The 23,065-nt window shown below is 45.7% G+C and overlaps 2 protein-coding genes across 3 annotated transcripts in view; one reads left to right on the forward strand and one right to left on the reverse strand.

Annotated features, from left to right (window-relative positions):
- The first annotated feature begins 1,057 nt into the window (after positions 1-1,057).
- Positions 1,058-5,146, forward strand: LOC310703189 (pleckstrin homology-like domain family A member 2). 2 transcript variants are annotated; one of them, XM_083495349.1, is made up of 2 exons: positions 1,058-2,578; positions 4,700-5,146. In XM_083495349.1, the coding sequence occupies exon 1, from the start codon at positions 2,108-2,110 to the stop codon at positions 2,537-2,539; it is 432 nt and encodes a 143-aa protein (XP_083351475.1). In that variant the 5' UTR covers positions 1,058-2,107; the 3' UTR covers positions 2,540-2,578; positions 4,700-5,146. The 2 variants fall into 2 exon arrangements, with proteins under 2 accessions (XP_083351475.1, XP_083351474.1); XM_083495348.1 differs by having other exon boundaries at positions 1,060-2,578; positions 4,703-5,146.
- Positions 5,147-7,439: 2,293 nt separating this feature from the next.
- SLC67A1 (solute carrier family 67 member 1) overlaps positions 7,440-23,065 on the reverse strand; it is a 73,532-nt gene continuing 57,906 nt past the window's right edge. Inside the window, exons 9-11 of the mRNA XM_083488980.1 lie at positions 18,353-18,454; positions 12,604-12,724; positions 7,440-7,727 (exon numbers count right to left, since the gene is read on the reverse strand). Coding sequence (XP_083345106.1) covers positions 7,540-7,727; positions 12,604-12,724; positions 18,353-18,454 — 411 coding nt within the window. The 3' untranslated portion in view covers positions 7,440-7,539. The remainder of the gene's footprint in view (positions 7,728-12,603; positions 12,725-18,352; positions 18,455-23,065) is intronic.

Below are 23,065 nucleotides of genomic sequence, written 5' to 3' on the forward strand. Positions count from 1 at the left end.
ACTTCACAGGATGACTGGCCCCAGGAATGCAGCTGTTGCCTAGCCCACTATCTACGTCTGAGTCAGCTGCAGCCTTGGAACGCCTCCCAGATTTCATTCAGCTGCTGGGCTAGGTCTGGCTCATGGAGGAGGGCTAGGCCTCTTTATCTTAAGTGTTGTTCCTTCAGTTTCCTTTGTTTCAGGAAACCTCAAGCCTGCGATAGGCCGCCTCATATGTTCACACGCATAGAGCACAAATTATTTATTCTTTTCCGCTCTCTATGAGGAATGTTAATTCCTCAAAAGTAGGGTTCACATATGTCCTCTTTTTCCAGGACAGGTCCTTTTTTATGTCATAGCGATCCATAGTTAAAAGCAGAAATCGGCAAATGTGTCCTCTCTTTTGCTCTTCAAAATATAACTCTACAAAAGTGGCTCTTGCATTTTACAACTGAGCCCTACCATTAGGCTAGAAAACGTAGCTGGCTGCTGATGGGGGAAAAGGGGGGTCAGAGCTGGCCCAGCCCTTAGAAAGTGTGAGGTTCCTACCTGGTCTGCTCCCTCTGCCAGCGGCAGAGAAGCAAAGCCGCAATCGGTACCAATTTTGGGCAAGATACTCCAGGGATTCCATGCGCTTACCTAAGGTTCTGCTTCCTTGGAAAGAGGGATAGCAGAGACTGTGGAGTCTTTATGATATATGGGTTACTTATACATATATCATATAACCTGATGCTACAACGGAGGGGCTCATAGCTGCCAAGGAGTGTGGTGGAGTCTCCTTCTTTGGAGGTCTTTAAGCAGAGGCTTGACAACCATATGTCAGGAGTGCTCTGATGGTGTTTCCTGCTTGACAGGGGGTTGGACTCGATGACCCTTGTGGTCTCTTCCAACTCTATGATTCTATGATTCTGTGTATCTGAAGAAGTGTGCATGCACACGAAAGCTCATACCAGGAACTAACTTAGTTGGTCTTTAAGGTGCTACTGGAAGGAATTTTTTATTTTGACTATGGCAGACCAACACGGCTACCTATCTGTAACTGGATCTATGATTCTATGATTCTATTCTATAGCATTAACGTCACACAGAAGGTCCTGCATCTCCCATAGTCATAGCCTTGGATACAAGCAGAAATCAAGCATGGTTCTCATTCACTAGCTTCTGCCTGCTTCCAGCCCAGCTCACACAGCTCTGCATTTTTGTCTTCTTCACTACCAGTCAGGTGAGGGTGGGTGGGAGACCACCAACCATTTCCCCTCTGGCACAGAACAACCTCCTTTGTTATACTATGGACCCATACTTTGGTGGTGATAAGGACCATAGTTCAGCAATGGAGTCCTCCATTAGATTTTAACCCTTGCTGGATCCAGGACCCAAGCGATTACAAGAGACTCAGGCATCCTGCAGGCTAACACAAGCTTTCCCCCCAAAAGTCCTTAAACTCAGCAGCCTAATTTAGTGTGTGTGTGTGTGTAGATCTCCTTGCTGATCTACTGCAACCTACGCAAGAGACCTCTCAGCAGATCCTGACCCACTGCCAACGGATGGAACAGGAAACCCCCTCGAAAGCTTTAATGGGGGGGGGAATAAGAACACAAGGCAAGTCCAACACGTCAGCAGATAGGAAACGAGCTGCTCTCTAAGGCTAAGGGAAAGCGACCTGGAGGAGGGAAAGGCAGGGAGGATCTGCTTTGACAGCCGCCAGTGTCAGGCGCCTCCCGGCCCCGAGGGTGGGCTGAGGATCAATCCGCTTCCGCCGGGAGGCCGCGGGAAGGGGGGGGCGGCGGCGGGTTGGGCGAAGGGCTGAGCGAGCGAGTGGGCGGCAGGAAGAAGCGCCCAAGTCATCCCGGGTCTCCTCGCGAGGGCGGAGGTGCGCCGGCAGGGCGGGGCCTGGGGCGGCCCCAAAGCCATAAAGGGCTCAGCCGGCTCTTCGCCCGCAAGAACGCGCAGCAGCCCGAGCAGCAGCAGCAGCGTCGCGGAGCCGGCGGGAGAGGCCAGCGTCCCCGTCGGAAGACAGGCAGGCAAGACAGGCAGGCGGGCGAGCGTGGCCTTGGCGCGGGTCCCTCGAGGCGATCTCGGTGCGGCGGCTCTGTTGGCGAGCGCGGGGAGCAGCAGCAGCGGCAGCAGCATGAAGGGCCCGGCCACCGCGTCGCCGTCGGAGGTGATCCGCGAGGGCGAGCTGGAGAAGCGCAGCGACAGCCTCTTCCAGCTGTGGAAGAAGAAGGCGGTGGTGCTGAGCAAGGACAGCCTGAGCCTCTTCTCGCCCGAGGCCGGCAAGGCCCGGGGCGGCGGCGGCGGGAAGGAGCTGCGCTTCGGCTCCATCCAGAAGGTGGACTGCGTGGAGCGGACGGGCAAGTACGTGTACTTCACCATCGTCACGACGGACCGCAAGGAGATCGACTTTCGGTGCCCGGGCGAGAGCTGCTGGAACGCCTCCATCACCATGGCGCTCATCGACTTCCAGAACAAGCGCGCCATCGAGGACTTCAAGAGCCGCCAGGAGGCCGCCGAGCACGCGGCCGCCGCCACCCGGGACAGGCGCCTCGCGCGCGCCCCCTGAGCGGGACACGCGCGCCCCCGAGCGAGAGAGTGACCTAAGGTGAGCGAGTGCTGCCGTCTTGGTCTCGTTTGCCCCCTGACTTCGCCCCCTCCCCGCCTCCCCATCTTCACTCACTGATCCTCTGAGTCGATTAATCTGAATCAAAACCCTAAGACCTGTTCTGCTTCATAGGGCCTGCTGGATCACAACCACTCCGTCTATAACCAGCGCAACTTTGGAAAACTTGTATGCAATTCAGTGGCCTTCCCCTTCTTACCCCATACAGGATTTATCGTGGGTTGAGAAAGCTTATTCGGTGGAATCTGTTGCGCGTAACCTCCCTGTGGGCAGCAGAGCTTGGTTCTAGAAGATGATTTTGCAGATCATTGACTAACCGTAGATTAGCGTCAGTAACACACTACAGTGGTACCTTGGTTTAAGAACAGCTTAGAAAAACGTGGATTAAGAACGCTGCAAACCCAGAAGTAGGTGTTTTGGTTTGTGAACTTTTCCTTGGAAGCAGACCATGTTTCGCTTCCTGTTGCGTGTGTTCCATTTGTAAATTGAGTCCCCCTGCTGCAATGGGAAAGCACGCTTTGGTTTAAGAATAGACTTCCAGAATGGATTAAGTTCGTAAACCAAGGTACCACTGAAGTTAACAGGAGCATTTGTCTTAAACCGCCTAAATTCCATCAGCTTAAACTGTGGATGAACTAATCATTTTAAATGAGAATATTTGGATGTGCCTTGGTTTCCTCCCAGATTTAGAATTGGCATAATGTGTGCATCTGCCAAGGAAGCAGAACTCTGAAACTGCAGTGGGGCCAGGCTATCTATAAAAAATTAAGCTGCATTTTGACTTTTCGTGTAATTCAGCTGGTCCCATTTAAGGAATTGTAAGAGGCTAGGTGGCTCTGGGCTATGCCCTCCTCAAATAATGGCTCTTTCTGGCTTTGTTAAAGGTAATCCAGAATAAATGGCTAAAGTGAGGGTGACACCTGTCTGCATCTGGGGCTCTTCTTAACGAACTCCCAGGCAATGGCTTTTTCTGTGTGACCAATGTGCTGCTTCAGCACACACCCATATTCCAGACAGGAATTGCCATTTATTTTTAAGTGGCGACTTTCATCTGCCTCCAAGTAAAAGGAGAAAAAAGTTAGGACCAGGATGTTGGGAGAGAGGAGCTGTTCAAACTTTTAGGAGTTCCTGGGATGAGAAACACTGTACCCCTCTAGGAGTTGTTAGACTCCAACTCCTATCAAATGCAGCCTGCATGGCTAGTGACCAAGGATGAGGGGATTTTTACTCCAACATAACTTGGAGGATACCATGTTCCTTGTCCCTGGTTTCGATAGTTTGGTTATTACAAGTCATCTGGATGAGAATGGATATTTGCAGGAAGGTTGGGATGTTGTGAGTTTTGCACTAAGAACTCATTGCAGAGAGTCTCTGCAGTAGAGTTTGGGGGTGTCTGTTTGTGATATTACTCAAATTATTATTTGACCCAAATAACTAAACAGGCAATAATTTGCATAGGAGTAGCTATGTTAGTCTGTTGCAGGAAAACCAGCAGAGAGTCTTGTGGCAGCTTAGAGACTAACATGTTTATTATAGCAAAGCTAATATGCCATAATAACTTTTGCCAGCCTGGTGTTGAACTACAACTCCTTTTGGCCCCAGCTAGCACAGCTTTCCATGCAAAAGATCCCAGATTCAGTTCCCAGCATTTCCCATTGGAATGGGGGAAAAACTCTCTGCCTGAATCCTGGAGAGCTGTTGCCACACAGATTTAGTGGTCTGACTCTTGTCTAAGGCAGCTTCTTATTTTCTCTGTATATTTGGTAGTAGGATGAATTGACCTCAGTGGGTTCCTGAGGCTGTAATCCTAGCTCCATTTCCTTGGGAATAAGCCCCATGGATGGAATTCAGTAGGGTTGCCTTCTGAGGAGACCGTGTTTAGGACTGTGCTGTAAGTAAACGTTCAGAACTACTAAAGTCTAGCCTATGGTGGCTAAGCCTCAGAAAAGGATGACACTATTAGATGCTTCTTTACAGGATCTTTCTGTATCCCTGAGGTTTTAAAAAGGCAGTCTTGCTATTAGTTTAGCATTATTATTATTTTTGCTACTAGCTTGCTTATCCTGCTGCATCACTAATAATTTGCTTTTCTCTTGTTTTCAGCAGACTGTACCTCTGGATGACAAGGAAAATCAGTTGTTTTAGACTGAACCGGGACATTAGGACACCAATGAAGGAAAGCAAAGGAGAAGGCTAGGAGTGCCCAGCTTCTTCCCAGGTCTGATGAGGTGGCTGAGCAAAGAGGCCAGGCTCTTCTACGAGAGGCATTTGCAGACCAAAGACTTTTTAATTTTTTAAAAAAAAGACTCATAGGGCAAAGCATGGCTGTGTGAGCAGGATGCCTAGCTTTGCAAAAAAATGCTATTGTTTTTCTATTTATGAAATGCAAAGAATATTCAGCACCTGCTGATGCAAAACCAGTTTAAATTATTTGTAATATCTATATTTGTATTTATTTTGATAAAATATCCTTAAGCACATGTTTGTCTTAAAATTGCTTCTGGCATTTGAATATGTCCATTCCAAATTAAATGCTTTTTTATTACTGTATATCTGAGGTGAAGTGTTTTATTTATCAGCAGATGTGGAAATGCGGTTCTCTGCTTGCAACCTGACAATGGGGTACTACTAAGGAAAGCCCTTGTATTAGCAGAATTGCAAATGTGTCTTTAGGAGTCTGCAGATATAAAGAGTGGGGGCTCAGCCTTGCCGGGGATAGGATAGAAATGCATGTAGAGTAGCCCCATTGGCCTGTCTTAAAAGCGCAGCAGCCCAACTGAGTCAGACCAGCGGTCAGTTCACTGAATACTTTCTCAGGATCATAAAAAGAAATCAAAAGGTTATCCAGACCAAGGCTTTACTGCAAGAAAAACCCGTCAGCCTACCCAGTTCACACTAGCATGCAGAGAACCAGTGTGGTGCCTTAAGGTGGCTGCAGTTCAAGATCTTCTGGTGACATAGCTCAGCGACGCAACATACAGTGGTACCTCGGGTTACATACGCTTCAGGTTACAGACTCCGCTAACCCAGAAATAGCACTTCAGGTTAAGAACTTTGCTTCAGGATGAGTACAGAAATCGTGCTCCGGCGGCGTGGCAGCAGTGGGGAGCCCCATTAGCTAAAGTGGTGCTTCAAGTTAAGAACAGTTTCAGGTTAAGTACTTAACCCGAGGTACCACTGTACTGTGGTGGAAGGCAGTACCTCTTCACTGCTATGGAGAACTCGCTTTCTCAGCTCCATCTGAGCAAGTTCCCTTTTGAGCCATCCAAGTTCTACACTAAGAGCATAGACAAGGGTAGAGCACAGCAATGGAGGGGCACCTTGAGCTTGGAGGGCAGAGGCTATTTTCCTGTGTGCTTTGCTAACCACTAGGATAGAGCAGAATGCTCACTGAGCATTTTCAGTGGGGCCCCGATACCTTCTTAAAAGGTGACTCCCCTCCCCACCCTCATAGCAGCCCTGGTTGGCTGCCGCAATGTGTTTCAGACCAGTCTCCTGCATGACACCAGCACTGTTGCTGAGAGGAAGAATTTGAAACTTAAGACATCAGAACAGCAACAGATCAGGGCTGTGGGGAGCAGGTGTTGAAGGAGTACTACATGTTTATTTAGCCATGCGAAAAGCCACACTTTTTGTACCTTGTGGAACATGTCCCACTGTTTCAGCTCACCACGAAACTACACTGACACTCACTGCCTTAGTGTCATGCTAAAAGGATTGCTGAAGTTACGGTGTGCAAAGATCTTTGAACACTTACCAGAAGTTTGAAACCTGCCTTCCCCAACCCGGTGCCCTCCTGATGTTTGGGACTATAAGCCCAACGCCTGCACACACAGGGCGAAACATGGCTTTGAAAGCACTTTCAGCTATGCAGAGCAGTTTAACCACTTTACAGCTGTGTAGCTTGCCAGTTTGGTAAGTGTGAGGTTAACTGAGTCAGCTGCATGACACCTCTGCTGACTTGAGGGAAGTCACGCTCTGTTTGAGAGGATATAGCTTTTCAAGTATTGCTGTCTGCTTGTCAGATCTGCAGGCTCAGAAAGGGGTGACTGCCAACTGGAATAGGTCTCTGCCCAGAAGCAGACTCTTCCATCTCTGACGCTCCTCCTGTCTACTTGTTCCAAATGATACAACCACGCACTCTGGTAAGGAGTGACAATGCCACAGGGCAGAATCAAGGCAACTAATAGAACCTAGCATTTATATAGATCATGTGAGTGTTCAAAGTGCCATGAATGCACAATTTTTTAATCCTTAAAGACAATCTCATAAAGTAGCTCAGTATTCTCTTCATATTGCAATGGGTGGGGATTAGTCCGAGAGTGGCTGGCTTATTTAGCTACAGGGGTGCAACAATAAAACTGCTAGCACAGTTGCAAAGCTAGGTAGGGTTTGGTTTAATTTCAAATTGGATGTTGAGATTCCTTCATTACAGGGGGCTGGACCTGATAATTCTTGGGGGTCCCTTCCAACTCTACAATTCTAGGATTTGGCAGTGAGCTTCTGGCTGGGATGAGATGTGGCTTCATGGATCCTATTCTTAGAGACAAAATCGACATGACACGTGTAACTTGAAATTGTTGGTTTTCTTTTTTCTGTTTCCCCCACCGTGTATTCCAAACTAGGCCTCTTTTTTACAATAGAAATTCTGTTGAGGCTCTGGCAGAAATACATGTTGCTATCTAAAGAAAGAACATTCCATCTGCAGAGCCTTCAGAGATCCCCAGTGTGATTGCAATCAAAGGTGCGGAATGCTTTGATAGAGCTTTTAGGCTTTGATAACAGTTCCAACATCAACAGTTACCCAACCATATCTACAGTACACTGCAGTGCATTAAGGGAGCTGGTTTAAATTAGTTTATTTCCTGTCAGATAGGGCAATTAAAAGTCCTAAAATAGAGTTATAGCACATCTTCTCATCAGCACACCATCTGAAGACTTAATTACTGTACTTTCCCTTCATTGTGAGGGATCCTCTTCCTCAAGATGTAGAAAAACAGAGGTATATTAACCAGCAGCTGTAAATAACCAAAGGATGAGACCCCAAATCGTCTGTATAAAAATCCTCCTATAGTTGGGCCTATTGTCCTTGTCAATGGTTGAACTGAGGAACTAATTCCCAGCATGGCACCTAGGGAAGAAAACGTAAAGAAAATTAATTCTGCAGATCAAAATTCATGTCAGTATCTACTCCAACACCAGCGTATTAGACCAATGTGTCTTTAGCATTTCTGCAATCGGGGATTTCATATGCCAGTCCTAAACACAGTAATGTGGCAGACCATAAATCTGATTTCACACAATTCACACAACTCTGCAATTGAAATAAGGAACAAAGAGAAGTCCATTTCCAAGCATGGAACTTGGTACCTCACCAGCATTACAAGGGATGGGTGTGATGAAGCACCAGTAAATCCCACTGCCCCAGTTTGCATGTCACACGAAGCTAAACCATGGCCAGGGGTGCCAACTATAGGGGGCAGAAGGGGCTTTAGCCCCCTCAATATTTTTGGGTAGGAGGCTGAGCCCTTCCAATATTGAGGAGGCCCCCATCCCCTACTGCCCGCTGATGTCATGCATATGATGTCAATCATATGTCATGTGAAACCGCACCCCTTCAATGTGGAGGGGCAAGTCAGTGCCTTTGACCATGGCTTAGCATAAATGTGTGAGTGTGCCAGTTCCCAAGGAGATTGTGACCATTTTGCTCCTCCCTGCAGGTTTCATTGGCAGACTCTGCTGAGCTAAGCCATGGTTTGGCTAAACATGTCATCCGAACTGTGGCTTGTGGTTTAGTTTTCTCCGGGCTAACCATGAGCTGCAACCAAAGTCTGTTCTTGGTTTACAACTTGCGGTTAATCTGGAGAGTGCAACACCACCAAATTGGGACAAGGCACTAAGTCAAACCAATGCTTAGGTCAGCACGGTGCAGCAGTAAAATGAGGAGCAAAGTAGCCACTATCACCTTCCCAGGAGATCGCGCTAAGCCACAGTTTGGTTTAGCATGATGCGCAAAAGCAGGCCACCAGTATCAAAAGGAAATGTAAGCATATGTTTAATTCTGTTGCACAGAATTGCATGATGAGCTACACCGGCTGAAATTCCCTTTTCTACACAGCTACTAAAGGAGCCCTGCCCTCTTTTTGGACCTGGTCACCCCACCATGGGTGCTAACAAGTGACCTTAGCTTGGAACTTTGCCGACCTATCCCCTAACACCCAAACAGCTTGTTCTGGATGCTGAAGGGAAGGGCAGAGTGGCATCCGGCCCAAAGAGAAACCAAGAAGACTGTAGACTGATGGAGGCAGCTGGCACTGCAGCAGAGAGCGGAAAGGGTGGGGCAGGAGAAACAGCAACCTGAGAAGAGTGGACTCCATAGATGGCTGACACGCCGACAGAATCTGATGAGTGGATGGCTGGAGAAGAGGCCGTTCGAGCAAGCATTGAGCTTCACCTGACTGGAGCACACTGCGTGGTGATTGGCACAGGGTGGCCAGGTGATAAAAAAGGGCAAGGCTGTTGCACCTTGGCTGGCTGTGTAGAAGAAGGGATTTCAGCAGCTGCAGTTTGCATGGCAACCAAAGGTTCAGAAATTCTACCTTTTCCCCCCACACTGTCCACCCAAGGCATGCATGCTCCTCCTGAAAAAGGACCTTGATTTATGTTCCTTAAGGTGTCTAGCAATTCTCCTCACCGGAAAACCTCAGTTTGTTTGACAAGAAAAGCCATGAATGAAATAATTGCAACTGGTGAAGAAACTGTCAAAAAGATCGAGGTTTTGTTTTTTTTAAAAAAATAAAAAATTATTTAAAACCCACAAATGAAAACATTTCAACTGGCAATGCATGATTGTAAAGCAGGGAGGTGTCTTTAAATGAATCGATGGGTGGGTCGGGTAACGTGCAGTTCCACCCACAGCCAGAAATGGGTGTTGAAGCACTTTTAATAGCTGTGCTGCTTTGGGAGTCACCCACACTGCATTAATTGCCAGAAACAGCTTTAATAAGAGCAGTCGAAAGACTTTGCGAAATTTTCTCCAGTGATAGATGCTGTCCCTAATGTCCCTCTTTGAAGCCCAGCCCCTCCGCACCTCACAGCACTAGCAACTTATTTTCCTTAGCTGAAAACATATGGTTTTCCGACTGGGATATGCAAGCTCATATCATATCTTAAGCTCATGATTGCTACACGCTTCAGTACAGACCCAAAACATCCCTTGTTAAATATAGCACAGATTCTAGACATGTCTCTGCCGGTAACCCAGCCCTGATCTACTACGTGCTCCTATTATTCTAGTACACACATCTACTTGAATGGAAATACAAAACCACCACCCCTTATATGCAGCTCCCTCCCACCCTTCTCTCTCTCATATTCTCTGGGTCCCAGTACACTGTTCCCCCTACATTTTGCTCCTAGGCTATATTACCAGTATTTTGCTGCTCCCAACCAGACACTGGCAAATTCTTCTGAACTGTGACCTAATAATCTATGCAAATCAGGTTTGGGATTAGGCCACTGAGGGAGCATTCATATGTGACTGCGGCTACCCCTCTGGGCTCAGGAAGCAAGCAGAGCAGGCTCCAATTCCCTTATAACAGCTCTTTTGAGAAGATGCCTGAACCCGTGCCAGCTGCTGCCTTTAAACCTTCCCTCTCAGCTTCTTCATTTCAGAAGCGTAGGGTTGCTTCCAGGGTTGATAATATCCACAGCTCATGCTGATCTAGCAACCACAAACGGCACTTTAGTCATGTTTTAAGGACACAAAGAGCTGGTATGGCGGGTTCAAATCCCGACTCAGCCACAAAGCTCACTAGGCGACCTTGGGCCAGTCACTGCATCTCAGCCCAACAGGATTGCTGTGAGGATAAGGTGGTGAGGGGGGCAGAACCCCACATGCCACACTGCCCATTTATAGGTGGGCTATAAATGCAACAGTAAACAAAGAAATAATAAACTAAACATATGATTCACAGGAAGTGTTCTCAGAATAATCATGGGAATATCCTGGCATATGTAGAGTGCACGTGGCATAAGGCTGGAGACATTCCACATTGGATACAATGCCGTTGTATCCTCACTACAATCCTGTGAGGTTAGGATGGGCTGAGGGAGATGACTGGCCCAACACCGTCCAGCGAAGTTTATGACTAAGTGAGAAATTGAACTTGGCTCTTCCCAATCCAAGTCTGAACACAGGCTGTAAGTGACTTAGAATCATAGAATCATAGAATCATACAGTTGGAAGAGACCACAAGGGCCATCGAGTCCAACCCCCTGCCAAGCAGGAAACACCATCAGAGCACTCCTGACATATGGTTGTCAAGCCTCTGCTTAAAGACCTCCAAAGTAGGAGACTCCACCACACTCCTTGGCAGCAAATTCCACTGTCGAACAGCTCTTACTGTCAGGAAGTTCTTCCTAATGTTTAGGTGGAATCTTCTTTCTTGTAGTTTGGATCCATTGCTCCGTGTCCGCTTCTCTGGAGCAGCAGAAAACAACCTTTCTCCCTCCTCTATGTGACATCCTTTTATATATTTGAACATGGCTATCATATCACCCCTTAACCTCCTCTTCTCCAGGCTAAACATGCCCAGCTCCCTTAGCCGTTCCTCATAAGGCATCGTTTCCAGGCCTTTGACCATTTTGGTTGCCCTCCTCTGGACACGTTCCAGTTTGTCAGTGTCCTTCTTGAACTGTGGTGCCCAGAACTGGACACAGTACTCCAGGTGAGGTCTGACCAGAGCAGAATACAGTGGCACTATTACTTCCCTTGATCTAGATGCTATACTCCTATTGATGCAGCCCAGAATTGCATTGGCTTTTGCATGTGCAATGGCAAGCAAAGAGGCCCTTTGCTTGCCATTGCACATACATATTCCTTTGATCCTGCTATAATCCGGGATCAAACAGGTCTGACAGGATTTTCATAGAATCATAGCACTGTAGAGTTGGAAGCGACCATGAGAGTCATCTGGCCCAACTGTCTGCAATGCAGGAATCTTTTGCTCAATGTGGGGCTCGAACGCACAACCCTGAGATTAAGAGTCTCATGCTTTACCAACTGAACTATCCCAGAAGTCTGTATAAAAACCTGGAAAACCTTTTTTTCCCCAGAGCTGAAAGTTAGGTGATTGGCAGGCCCCATTTTCAAACCACCTTCAACTCTCTGGAAAAACAACAACACTATGGCTTGTCTTCTGCTTAGGTAAAGTGCTTGTTCCGAGGAGACACTGTGAAGCACCAGGGTACAGCTTGCATATCGCCATCATGGAATTCTTCAGAAGAGTGAAGAATTACGAGGACTCCCATTCATCACTTGTGGTGGCCCTCAAGCAAGAGCCTTGAGAGTGCATGGGTGCCACCACCAGGCTCCATTCTTGCAGAGTGACAGTGCATGAGCATGGATGCCTCTCTAAGTGGGGTTGCTGGAATCAGGCATACTGCAGTGGTGGACACGCACATAACCCCGTTGTGGAGGCACCAGTTCACAAACATTGCACCTATGTATGAGTGCTGCTAGGCTGCAAGCCAAGAGGTGGTCCCAAGGTGCTGGTGCAATAGGAGGCCACATGACACCTAGGTCCTACCTCCAAGCAGAGGGACACAGCACAGGTCTTTCCCAAGGACATTAATCCCAGGAAGCCCTGCAAGATTCTGTCTCTTTCTTCGGCAACCGGCTCATTAAGTCAATATGGGTCACTGGCTTCCTTGCAGGCACCCTTGCAGCTTCCAGCCCTACTGATCCTAACTAGTCTTCGCCGGCTTGGCAAATAAGCAAATCCCACTGAAGGCTACCCTTTGTTTAAAAAAATAATACATGTGAGATGTGCAGAGACTTTGGAACTGGGCATTCTTCCTGCTGGGCTCTCTGGCAGAGCACAAGACACACATTTGGCAGTGCATAGCGTTTTCAGAGAAGTGAACCGGAATCAAGCACTGCATCCAGCTGGTTTCATCAAGAAAGAGGGAGAAGGAAATCCATCCGGCGGAGGAGCCGGTCTTACCAGTGTCAGAAGCAGGGACGGACTTGGTCAGGATGATGTCCGAAATGACGGCTATAGTACCGAAGGAGAATATCATGGGGGGCACAATGAGGCAATAATGGAAAATGTTGGTCATCAGGGCCTGGGAGATGGGACAAAGCAGGAAAGCCTGTTAGAATGCCAGCTTTAGAATACAACAAAGGTAGCAGGGTGTGTGTGTGTGTGTGTGTGTGTATCAGTATCAGTATCCAGGAAGACTTGGATAAAGAAAAAAACATTGCAAGACACGAGTGTGACAAGGCCCACAGAGCCAAAATGTGCCAATACAGAGGAGCATCTCTGCTCTACACCAGTCATGTGTGGCTGACAAAAAGTGACAGGTTTTTGTTTTTTAAAGAGCTGAAAGTCAATTGATTGAAGGATGGAACCTTATTAAATAAAAGACAGCCACTAGGTTCCTTAGATCTGAAACAGGCAGCTACTGACTTGATTCTGTAGTTTGGTAGCCTTTTTTTTGTAAGGTAGCTTATTGTTAGGTGTTAATAAAAGGAACCTATGTGTTCTGATTAGTGCCAGTGTCACAACCAAACATCTGAAGGCATTTGGATTTCAGAAAGGAGAGAGGCCACCTGACTTTAAAAAAATGATTTGTCACAAGTTCACTTAATGAGCCAGCAAAGAACTTCTTTTATCTCCCATCTTAAGCTGTGGTGGGTCATATGGTGATTTCCTACAGAGAAACCTTCAGCAGACACTGCAATGCAATTTGAAAGGAGAGAGGAACTTCCGTCTGTATCTTTAAGTATTGGAGGGCTGTGGGAAAGTGGTGTGCATGTGTGAGCACAGAGCAAGTGGCCGGCTTCACACTGGGTAGTCTCTCTCATGGGTGCAGGCTGCAGATGTCAGCAGGAATGACCATCTACTCAGCAGTGGTATCTTTGCAAAGCAATAGGATCCTGCAACACCCACCTGCCAGCTCCTCCATCACCTCCCAGTGCTTAAAGATACTGGCATGAAGTTCTCTCCCTTCTCAATCACCACTTAGTGGCTGCTAAAGGTTTCATCCAGTGAACCACCTCAAGAGCTACAGCTGTTTTTAAGATTCTTCCATGATGTGATGTGCAGTTGCAGTGCAGTTTCCCCCAATGGTATACACATGCAAAAGCACAAAAAAACACCCTCCAAAAGGGGGTTCCCAAGGCTTCAATTGGTTTTTAAACAATGTTGTGGGGAAGAAATATGCCAGCCATGTGTCACATCTAGCTCAGCCTTTGCAGGGGCAATTTAAACAGCAGAGAGAGCTGTAATGTGGTCTCATTCAAGTGCTCATTACTAACCCAAGACTGCCTGCACAATATTTACCAGCAATGTATTAGCACAGATAATTAAAGCCAAACCGTGCTTGTCAAAACAAACGAGCAGCAGCGCATTACAGAGTGCAGAACTGGTGTGTGTGTGCGCGACCTGTCTGGCCTGCTCACTTGCTAATGAATCAGTTGAACATTTGTCAGCCGGAATGTCTCCCAAGTATAAATGCAAATCAGTGTGCCTAAGAAGTGAATGTAATTATTTTCTTATCGTGCAGCTGCTCAAAGATCCTTCCAGAACTTTATCACCAAAACAAAAGCACTGAAGACATGCTTAGGCAGAGACTCTGAATTTGGGAATGCACTCATAACCCACCTCCAGAACTGCAGGGACCATCACTCTGTATACTTTGCCTTCCAAAGGTCTCAGGTCCAACCCCTGGTTATTAGTACAGTACTGGGTTGAAGGCGACTGGGTAGACCTCTTATTCCTGAGACACTGGGGAGCTGCTCTGTTCAGGAGAGCCATCACTGGACTAGAACAGGCTTCCTCAACCTTGGCCCTCCAGATATTTTTGGCCTACAAGTCCCATGATCCCTAGCTAGTAGGACCAGTGGTCAGGAATGATGGGAATTGTAGTCTCAAAACATCTGGAGGGCTGAGGTTGAGGAAGCCTGGGCTAGCAGGACAAATTGCCTGACCATACATTTAAAGCAATCCCCTAAAGAATAAATAAGATGCTGGGGATTATAACTCTTGTGAAGAGTAAACTACAGTTCCCAGGATCTTTCAGGTGTGAGTATCCTGTACATGTGCTTTAAATGTATGGTTTGGTAGCCAATTGACCTACCTTATTGGTGGTGTGTTTGCTAGGGACTGCCCAGCAGGGCCTTTTCAGAGGTGGCACCCTGGTTGTAGAATGGCCTCCCTATTGAAGTGTGCCTGTCTCCATTAAGTTTCAGGAGGATTTTGAAAACATTCACTTTTATCCAGGCACTTGGTGGCTGAAGAGTACTGACCCTGGCAACTCCAAGATAATTGGGTGGAACTGCTTCTAGAATATTTTTTTACTGTAATTGTTTTTAGAATCTTTTCTTTCAGATTGTGCGTCTGTGTGCTGCCCTGGGGTCCTTGGGGAGGAAGGGCAGGATATAAATTTGATAAATCAAACCAATAAGTAATAATAAGGCGGCTTCTTACATTCTTTGTTTGGTAGTCAACTTTCGATCTCTCAGGGAGTCTGGAAAGATATAGGTGTGTTTCCCAACACCCAGCTTTTCAAGTAGCTTTGGGAACAACCCTTTAAATCTATATCTCCTTTCAAAGTGTAGGTGGGTTAGTAGGAGTTTTTACTGTTAGACGCCTTATGCGCAGTAACACACCACCTGCCTTTTCACTTTTTAATATCCAGTGGGGGAGAGGGGGAGGAGCCCCCAAATATTGCTGTCACTTCCTGCAGATATTTTGACAAGGTATTGACCATGAATGGGTGGCCACAACAATTCAGAACCATAGCCATGATTAACTGAGAAAAGGGCACAGGTAAAAGATGTGGTGCCAAAGGCTGGGGAGGACCCTCAAATGGTGGCTCTCAAAGCTCAGGATTCAAGCTTCACCTGCCCACCTGACCTGATCTGCTGCTGCATCTACCATTTGCCTGTGGCCAGAAGACTTTGTAAATCAATAGGAATTATTTTGTAAAACTGCTTGCTGCCTTCTTCATTGCAATTGCACTCACAGCACCTTGAGATATTGGGGGAAATTGCAACAAGTCCCAAACTGCTGCAAACAAGATTTCTGTGTGACACCTGAGGACAAAAGGCATGCATAGTGTATCATATCTGAACAGCGCATGGTGGCTCCCCACCCCCACTCCTTTAACATCTTGACACGGCAGCGAAAACGTTGCTCAGGAGAAATTGATTCTGACTACAAATACTTTAAAGAGATAAGCAGCCCACGAAGTTTAAGTATGACACTTGAGGCTTGGATTTCATATCAAAACTTATACTGACTCCCTAAAGAGATCTGAGGGGGACATTCATTAATGAGATTTAGGTGCAAGATTAAAACTCAAATCTTTTAAATGATTCTTTAGCTCTTTTTATTGGTTTTTATTGCTGCTTTATTGACTATTGCTGAAATATTTTGGAAGGCTTAATAAAAAGTATTAATAAGAAAAAGCAATTACTGATGGTGAAATTAAAAATTTTCATTGGGCTGTTCATATATTTGGTCAAATATTTGTCCATCTAGGCCAGCACTGTCTACTCTGACTGGCAGGGTCTCTCCGGGGTCTCAGTCAGAAGTCTTTCCTATTATCTGCAACTCATTCTTTTTACTGGAGATTCCAGGGGTTGAACCTCAGACTTTCTGCATGAACTATGTGACTGAGCTATCATGAGTCCTTCCCCAAACCATAGTTTCTTCCTAAGGAAGCCATTGGATCTGGGCTGGTTTGGAAGGCAATGAGGCTGAACTCTGGCTGATTTGGAGTACCCTGTTCATTACTGCTCTCTATTTCCCATTATTTTTTCCTTCAACTGCTACCCTAAACCTTTGCTGGGATTCTTTTCAGTGCAGCTGGCCTCTCTGTTAATTTCAGCTCTACATATTTTGGAGGCCACTGAAAGGAAGTGATTAGTTTGGGTTGGGGTTGTAACTGGAGATCTTTGTTAAATGTCCTCCTCCTAAAAGAGCTGCAGAGCTCATAAAATTGTTTTTATGTCAGCAGATATATAAACTGCACACTTAGTTCAGACAGGGATATTCCTGAAGCTCTGGCCAAGTTGCGTCAAGATCGCTTTTTCCTCCCAGCCCATAAGAGATGGGACATTTTCTTGGCAGGTCCTTGATTATAAAGCTTTTTTCCCTTGCAAACAGCGCCGCAGCTGTAGTTTCCTATCAATAGTTGTCATGGGAAGGCATTTCTGGGCCCTTTAAGGCCTCTGCGGCAGTGAGGAGAGCCTTGTGGAAACAATGATGGTAATCTCTGAACCAAGTTGATAACAGGGATCCTAGGTGCTGCTGGCAGAAACCGGTTTGGGCTCGGTTTGGGCGCTCCACCATAGAGGTAACATGCTGTGATTAGCATGACCAGTTGAAAAAGAAGAGAGAGGTCCTGCCCCTTTAAAAGTTGCATAGAAGGTGGCATTTCAGCAGGTATCACTTGCATGGCAACTGTTAAAAGCGCAGGAGCCCCATCCTCTTTTGCAGCCCAACTCTGTTTCCAAGTTGTGCAGCATCCAAATAGATTGCTGCAATAGCCAAATCAGGTAAGCAAGGGTTAACATCTACTGCCTACCTGCAGTCATGGAACCAAAGAAAGCATGTTCCTGTTTCCAGCCACTGACCAGAGCCAGGTGGTGGCCTCATGAGTTTTCAAACACATGGTTAGTAGTAATATTCAAACCATGATTGGAAGCAGAGTTTGCAACCATAGTTGCCAGGGTAACCAGGGCCGGATTTAGGTTTGATGAGGCCCTAAGCTACTGAAGGTAATGGGGCCCTTTATATTTCCAGCTGTCCTTTGTCAACAACAAATTATTGCTGTTTTTTGTGTTGAATATATGCTATATGGTAATTTATGGACCTAATAGGTATCTAAAGCCAGTTGCACATAACAAAATATGTATTTTATCAAAGTAATTGTTGAACTGAAATACAATTAAGGAGACGTATATTAACAGTGAAATACAATTAAGAAGAAGTATATTAATAGTGAAATAATTATTAAGCTCTAACTGTATGTAGGTTTTATTTTATTTGTTTCTTATCTTATATTTTGGAAATGTACATCCAGGTTTTTTTCCCCTTTACATTTTTTGGGGGCCCCCAAGAGAGTGGGGCCCTAAGCTATAGGGTAACCATAATTTTCTGCCACTATTGCACCTGGAAATGAAGGGGGAATCTGAAAGGGGAACTCTTGAGTCTGCAGTACATTCCCATCTTCCAAATGATGGTTTGGAGGATCAACGATATTGAATTAAAATAGTGTGGTTAGATGTCTTTTTTGTCCTTCTGGACAATGTAACGCAAACAGCAGAAGTTTGATTATACTTTTTTTAAAAAAATGTTGGCTTTTATATTTTCTCTGAACCCAGGACATTCTGGAAAGATTTGGGAAACTCCATTCCAAGCATCCTTTAACTTGCAAACATTTTAAAAATTCCAGGAGGAAGTAATGGCTTAAATCATCCCCCCCTGGTTTGTCCTAGTTGGACCATGACAGGAAGCAGACTGTTGATATGGAAGCCTGGTAGAGCTTTTGGTCATAACACAAACACACATGGGAAAAAATTGAAAAAAGTGTGAATGGACCACCACTAATATAACACAACAGACAAAACTCCCAGATTATGTCAAACACAATACTTTTCATATGTTCACTTGCATAGCATCTAGTGTAGAGTATTCAAAAGCACAGCCTAATCAGGCAATGTATGCATGCCTGGTACCTTACCATACCAACACCCACTCCGCAGAAGACAAGGGCGCACAACATGAGCAGAGTCCACTCTGAATAACGACTTGTCAATCTCCCAATTACTAGGCCCTGGACGACCTAGGGAAAGAGAGGGCAGAGACATAGACAACGTTAAATTCTCAGATGCTTCTAGCCCAGAGTGAATGTTTGATTCTGTACACTAAGAAGGCCCAGAAACTCTGTGTTGTATCTGTGAGTGTCATCTGTCCGAACAGACTGCTGGACCAGCTGGGTCATTGGCTTGAGCAAGCAGGCTTGATTTTCTTAAGTTCATGTGCATGTCTATGTCTATAGGCACATGAAACAACTCTATGCTGCAGATCAATGTGTATGGCCCTGAACACAGCCTGGATAGAGACCACCTGGGATCACTTTGAAGGAAGAGCAAGCTTGCAAACGTAGGAAAAGAGGAAATGAGACGGTGCAACCTAATCCTGAAAATAGTTCTTAAATGCACAGATCTCCTGGGAGGTTCTTCCTCTAGGTGTGCCATTTCACTGTATGAGTAATTATAGGGTTTGGGGTTTAATTATATTCCCCCCACCCTGCCCTAAGGGATGGCTCCCAAGTTCCCTAGACATACTTTCTAATAAACTCAGTTCCACATTGACGCTATGCCAATTCAGAGGGGAGAAGTTCTTGCTAATCAAGCCTTATAGCTGGGGCCATGGGAAACTTTCTGGTTTGTGTGGCCACTTGAGCTTTATTGCAGTTGGTACATGGACCTGAGTCATATGAGTGTCGCAGGTCCCCGGAACTCTTTAGTAAGTTCATTTGTGACTGGTGGGAGACACAGCTCCCATCTTGTCTGCCCACATCATTCCATGAGTATTCATATTTTTGTCAAATTTCATTAGTTTTGAAATGAAAAATAAATCCTTGCAGGTTGTGCACTCATCTACTACAAAACATGCAGGCTTATCCAATTATCCTCTTTTAAAACAACCACCACCACAGTAAAACTACAGCAAAACTGTAGCAAACCACAGCAGGCCTAGCCACATACGTCAATGCCTCGATATTGAATAATTCTTTGTTGTTGAAAGTGTAACAGCAGGGATCATTCAATTTGTAACAGAAAGGGTTAATTTTAGTTCCAGTGTCAGTCAACTACGCAAGGGAGTGGTGATGGTGTTGCTAAGCAACCATTTAGATCGGCATGATCTTCACTGAGGTAACATGTGCGCTGATTGGCTGCGGAGTTCTGAGGGAGCTTTTCTCTGCATGCTTTAGATGGATACTTAACTCTGTTCTTATCAAGGCTTAACCTAAAAGACAAAACCTCACTGTTCTTTTCTTTTCAAATTATATATTGTTTTTGTTCAGTTTGTTCAGAAACTGTTATCAGTACAGTGGTACCTCCGGTTACGAATGGGATCCGTTCTGGAGGCCTGGCCGTATCCTGAAAATTTCGTAACCGGAGGAGCGCTTCTGCACATGCACGAGCGGCAAACCCACTTCCACAACCCAAAGATTACGTTACCTGAAGGTAACATAACCCGGGGGTCCACTGTATTTCTCTTCTTTCTAGCTTCAATCTGTGGTTACCTTTATGCATATATGTGTACATAAATTGTCAGTGGGCTGTGCATTCTTTCTTCTCCCCCTTCCTTTGGTAAACAAAAGGAAGAACAGGAACAACAACAAAAGAAATGCTCGGTGATGTTCTGTAATTGTGTTACAGTTTTATCATAATTACAGACAAACTGCACAGCTGTAGCAAATCAATTCCTCTCCTTCACCAGTCATAACAAGATACTGCACTGAAAAGGAGGGTGCAGAAGTATCAGTAATAAGAGCTCATGTACAGCTGAACGACTGAGCAGGAAAGGACTAACCCCAAGAGCAATTCAAAGTGCCTGAGGCTGTGCCCCTATGCAAGGAAGAGGAGGAAAGTGGACCAAATGGTCATGTCATGCACTGAAAAGTTTCCTACACAGAGGTAATCTGCTCAATACAATTGCAGAAACAGGAACACTTCAAACAACATTCTTTGTCCAGCAAAGATATTATCTCCAAGTCCAAAAAAAAAACAACCCACAAAAAAAGAAACAGTTGATGTGGGAAACAGCCATGGGGCTCTGGTCTGGACAAATGGCTAGCAAATAAGGAAAATGGAGCACTGGGCCATGGACATCATTTCCTAATCATTGCCCAGTCAGGGTGGCTGTGGTTATGGGTGGATCAGCTTCAGGCAGTGTGATAGGGGAGAAGAGGCCGTGAAGCAGATATGAGAGCACAGATGATGAAGGGCTGTCCTTTTTTTGCTAGTTCTGATCTCAGATCAGAACTGAAGCTCCTGATGAGAGTTAGCTGTGGCAGGGGGGCTTATGGCAGAGTCCAGAGTATATACATGTCCAGAGTGCATACATGGGTATGTAAAATGAGAGTCGTCATAGCGATCCATAGTTAAAAGTAGATGTCGACAAATATGTCCTCTTTTGTGCTCCTTAAAATACGGCAACCCTATGTGACCTAACTTATTCCAGAGGAGAATCAAGGTTTCCATTGCTGCATTTCACTTAATTGCATCACAGCTATGATGCATATGTGTGACACATTATAACGGGGGTGGGGGAAGAATGACCTATTAATGTGTCAGTGCTTAAGTGTCAGTACCACACATGCCTGCCTTTATGACTGTAGCAATGCTCATGGTAAGAGGAAAGTGGGAAAATTCCAAGAACCTTTTATTTGGGCAGGATCCTTGTGCCTTTAACAACTGCCCGACAGGCAAGAGATTCAGCAGGTGAAGACATGTAAATGTCCTAATAAGCTTATAGTTTATTTTGCTACCACATGGTCCTAAAAGCGGTTTACAAAACTGTAAAATAAATCACAAATACACCCAAACTGAACACATAAAATTCAGTTCCCCATCGGTGTATCTCATTCCAGCAATATACTTGATCCATTGAATTCTGCTTGGTACACCTCTGTTAAAGCCATAGAATCCTGGCCAAAATTAGGTAGCAACACAGTCTACCATCGACCACGAACAGTCACAGTCTCCTCTTCAGGAAGACAAATGGTGAACTTCCTCGCCCTCCTGTCTAGCCTTCACGTGTGAAAAGGAACTCATTAATCGAAAGGATTGAGCAAACTCCCATTTTCACAACAGCTCAAAGGGAACTGGGTGTTGAACTCTCAAACAGATTACAGGTTCTTATTCACATGGCTTGACAGTAGCTGGGAAAAGGAAGGGAAAGAGGTGAGAGTGTTACAGAGGACTGCAGAATAATTGCCATGTTAACACCCAAGCTTTGGCCTTTGGTCATTTCAGCTTTAATTCTATGGCATTATATAGGGTGATACAGAATAATGGCCGTTCAGAATCAGGCTCTGCATGTTCTCATGCAACCTCAGGCTTCAAGCCATCATTAGCACAACATTACAAGTAATTTGCGGCTCCTTGCCATGGAGGGTGGATGAGCAGCATCACAGCTTCATGCTATCAAACACCTCCTTAAAAGTGAACCGTCATTAGAATTTTGCACATTTCCACACCAGAAGGCGAGACCTCAAAGCGCTGCTGTGAAGGCTAGCTCCCACTGGAATGAATGAACAAGTCACATGAATCATACCTGCTCATCCACCAGGTATTGCATGAAGGGGTGGAGGTTACGCCAGGCTCCAAGTGTTTTATGAGCTCGGTGTCACTGACTCAGCAATGGTATATTTCACAGACAGAGGATTAGATATTCTGTGTTACCCAGACTTTCCTCTATGATCTGTACGAGGAAGACAACAGTGGAGTCTTTTCGGACTTCAGTGAACCTATCTTTGGGTTAAATTCAGTATGTTTCTGAGCACAATTCAAAGCGTTGGTGCTGACCTTTAAAGCCCTAAATGGCCTCAGCCCAGTATACCTGAAGGAGCATCTCCACCCCCATCGTTCAGCCCAGACACTGAGGTCCAGCGCTGAGGGCCTTCTGGCGATTCCCTTGTTGTGAGAAGCCAAGTTACAGGGAACCAGGCAGAGGGCCTTCTCAGTAGTGGCACCCGCCCTGCGGAACGCCCTTCCATCAGGTGTCAAGGAAATAAACAACTATCAGACTTTTAGAAGACATGTGAAGGCAGCCCTGTTTAGAGAAGTTTTTAATGACTGATGTTTTAATGTATTTTTAATATTTTGTTGGAAGCCGCCAAGAGTGGCTGGGGTATAAGTATCTTCTTCTTCTTCTTCTTCTTCTTCTTCTTCTTCTTCTTCTTCTTCTTCTTCTTCTTCTTCTTCTTCTTCCCTGAGCCATAGCTCAATGGTGCAACATCTGCTTTACATCCAGAAGTTACAAGGTGAAATCCCCAGTGTTACTGGACTGCAAACATCTCCTGTCTGAAACCCTGGAGAGCTGCTGCCAGCAAGTTTAGATGGACCAATGGTCTGATTCAATAATAAGGCAGCTTTGGATGTTTCTATGGAAGGCAAGCTCACCCAGTGGATCATTCCTTTCCTCTCCAGTCCCCCTTTACCCTTTGAAAAGTCTCTCCGAAGGATCATAGAAATATAGAGTTGGAAGGGACCCCAAGGGTCAAATCTAAGCCAGGATCTGGGGGACCTACCAAACATTGTGGGCTGTATCATATGAGGCCGCAGGGGGACACAGGAGGAATTAACCAAACTCAGATAGAAGAAATTTATGCTCTACTGATGCAAGATTCCTCTACCCTGTTTTGGGTAATTCCTTCCAC

The sequence above is a fragment of the Podarcis liolepis genome (genome assembly GCF_965112155.1).
Source record: "Podarcis liolepis genome assembly, chromosome: 1".
In the NCBI taxonomy this organism is placed as follows: domain Eukaryota; kingdom Metazoa; phylum Chordata; class Lepidosauria; order Squamata; family Lacertidae; genus Podarcis; species Podarcis liolepis.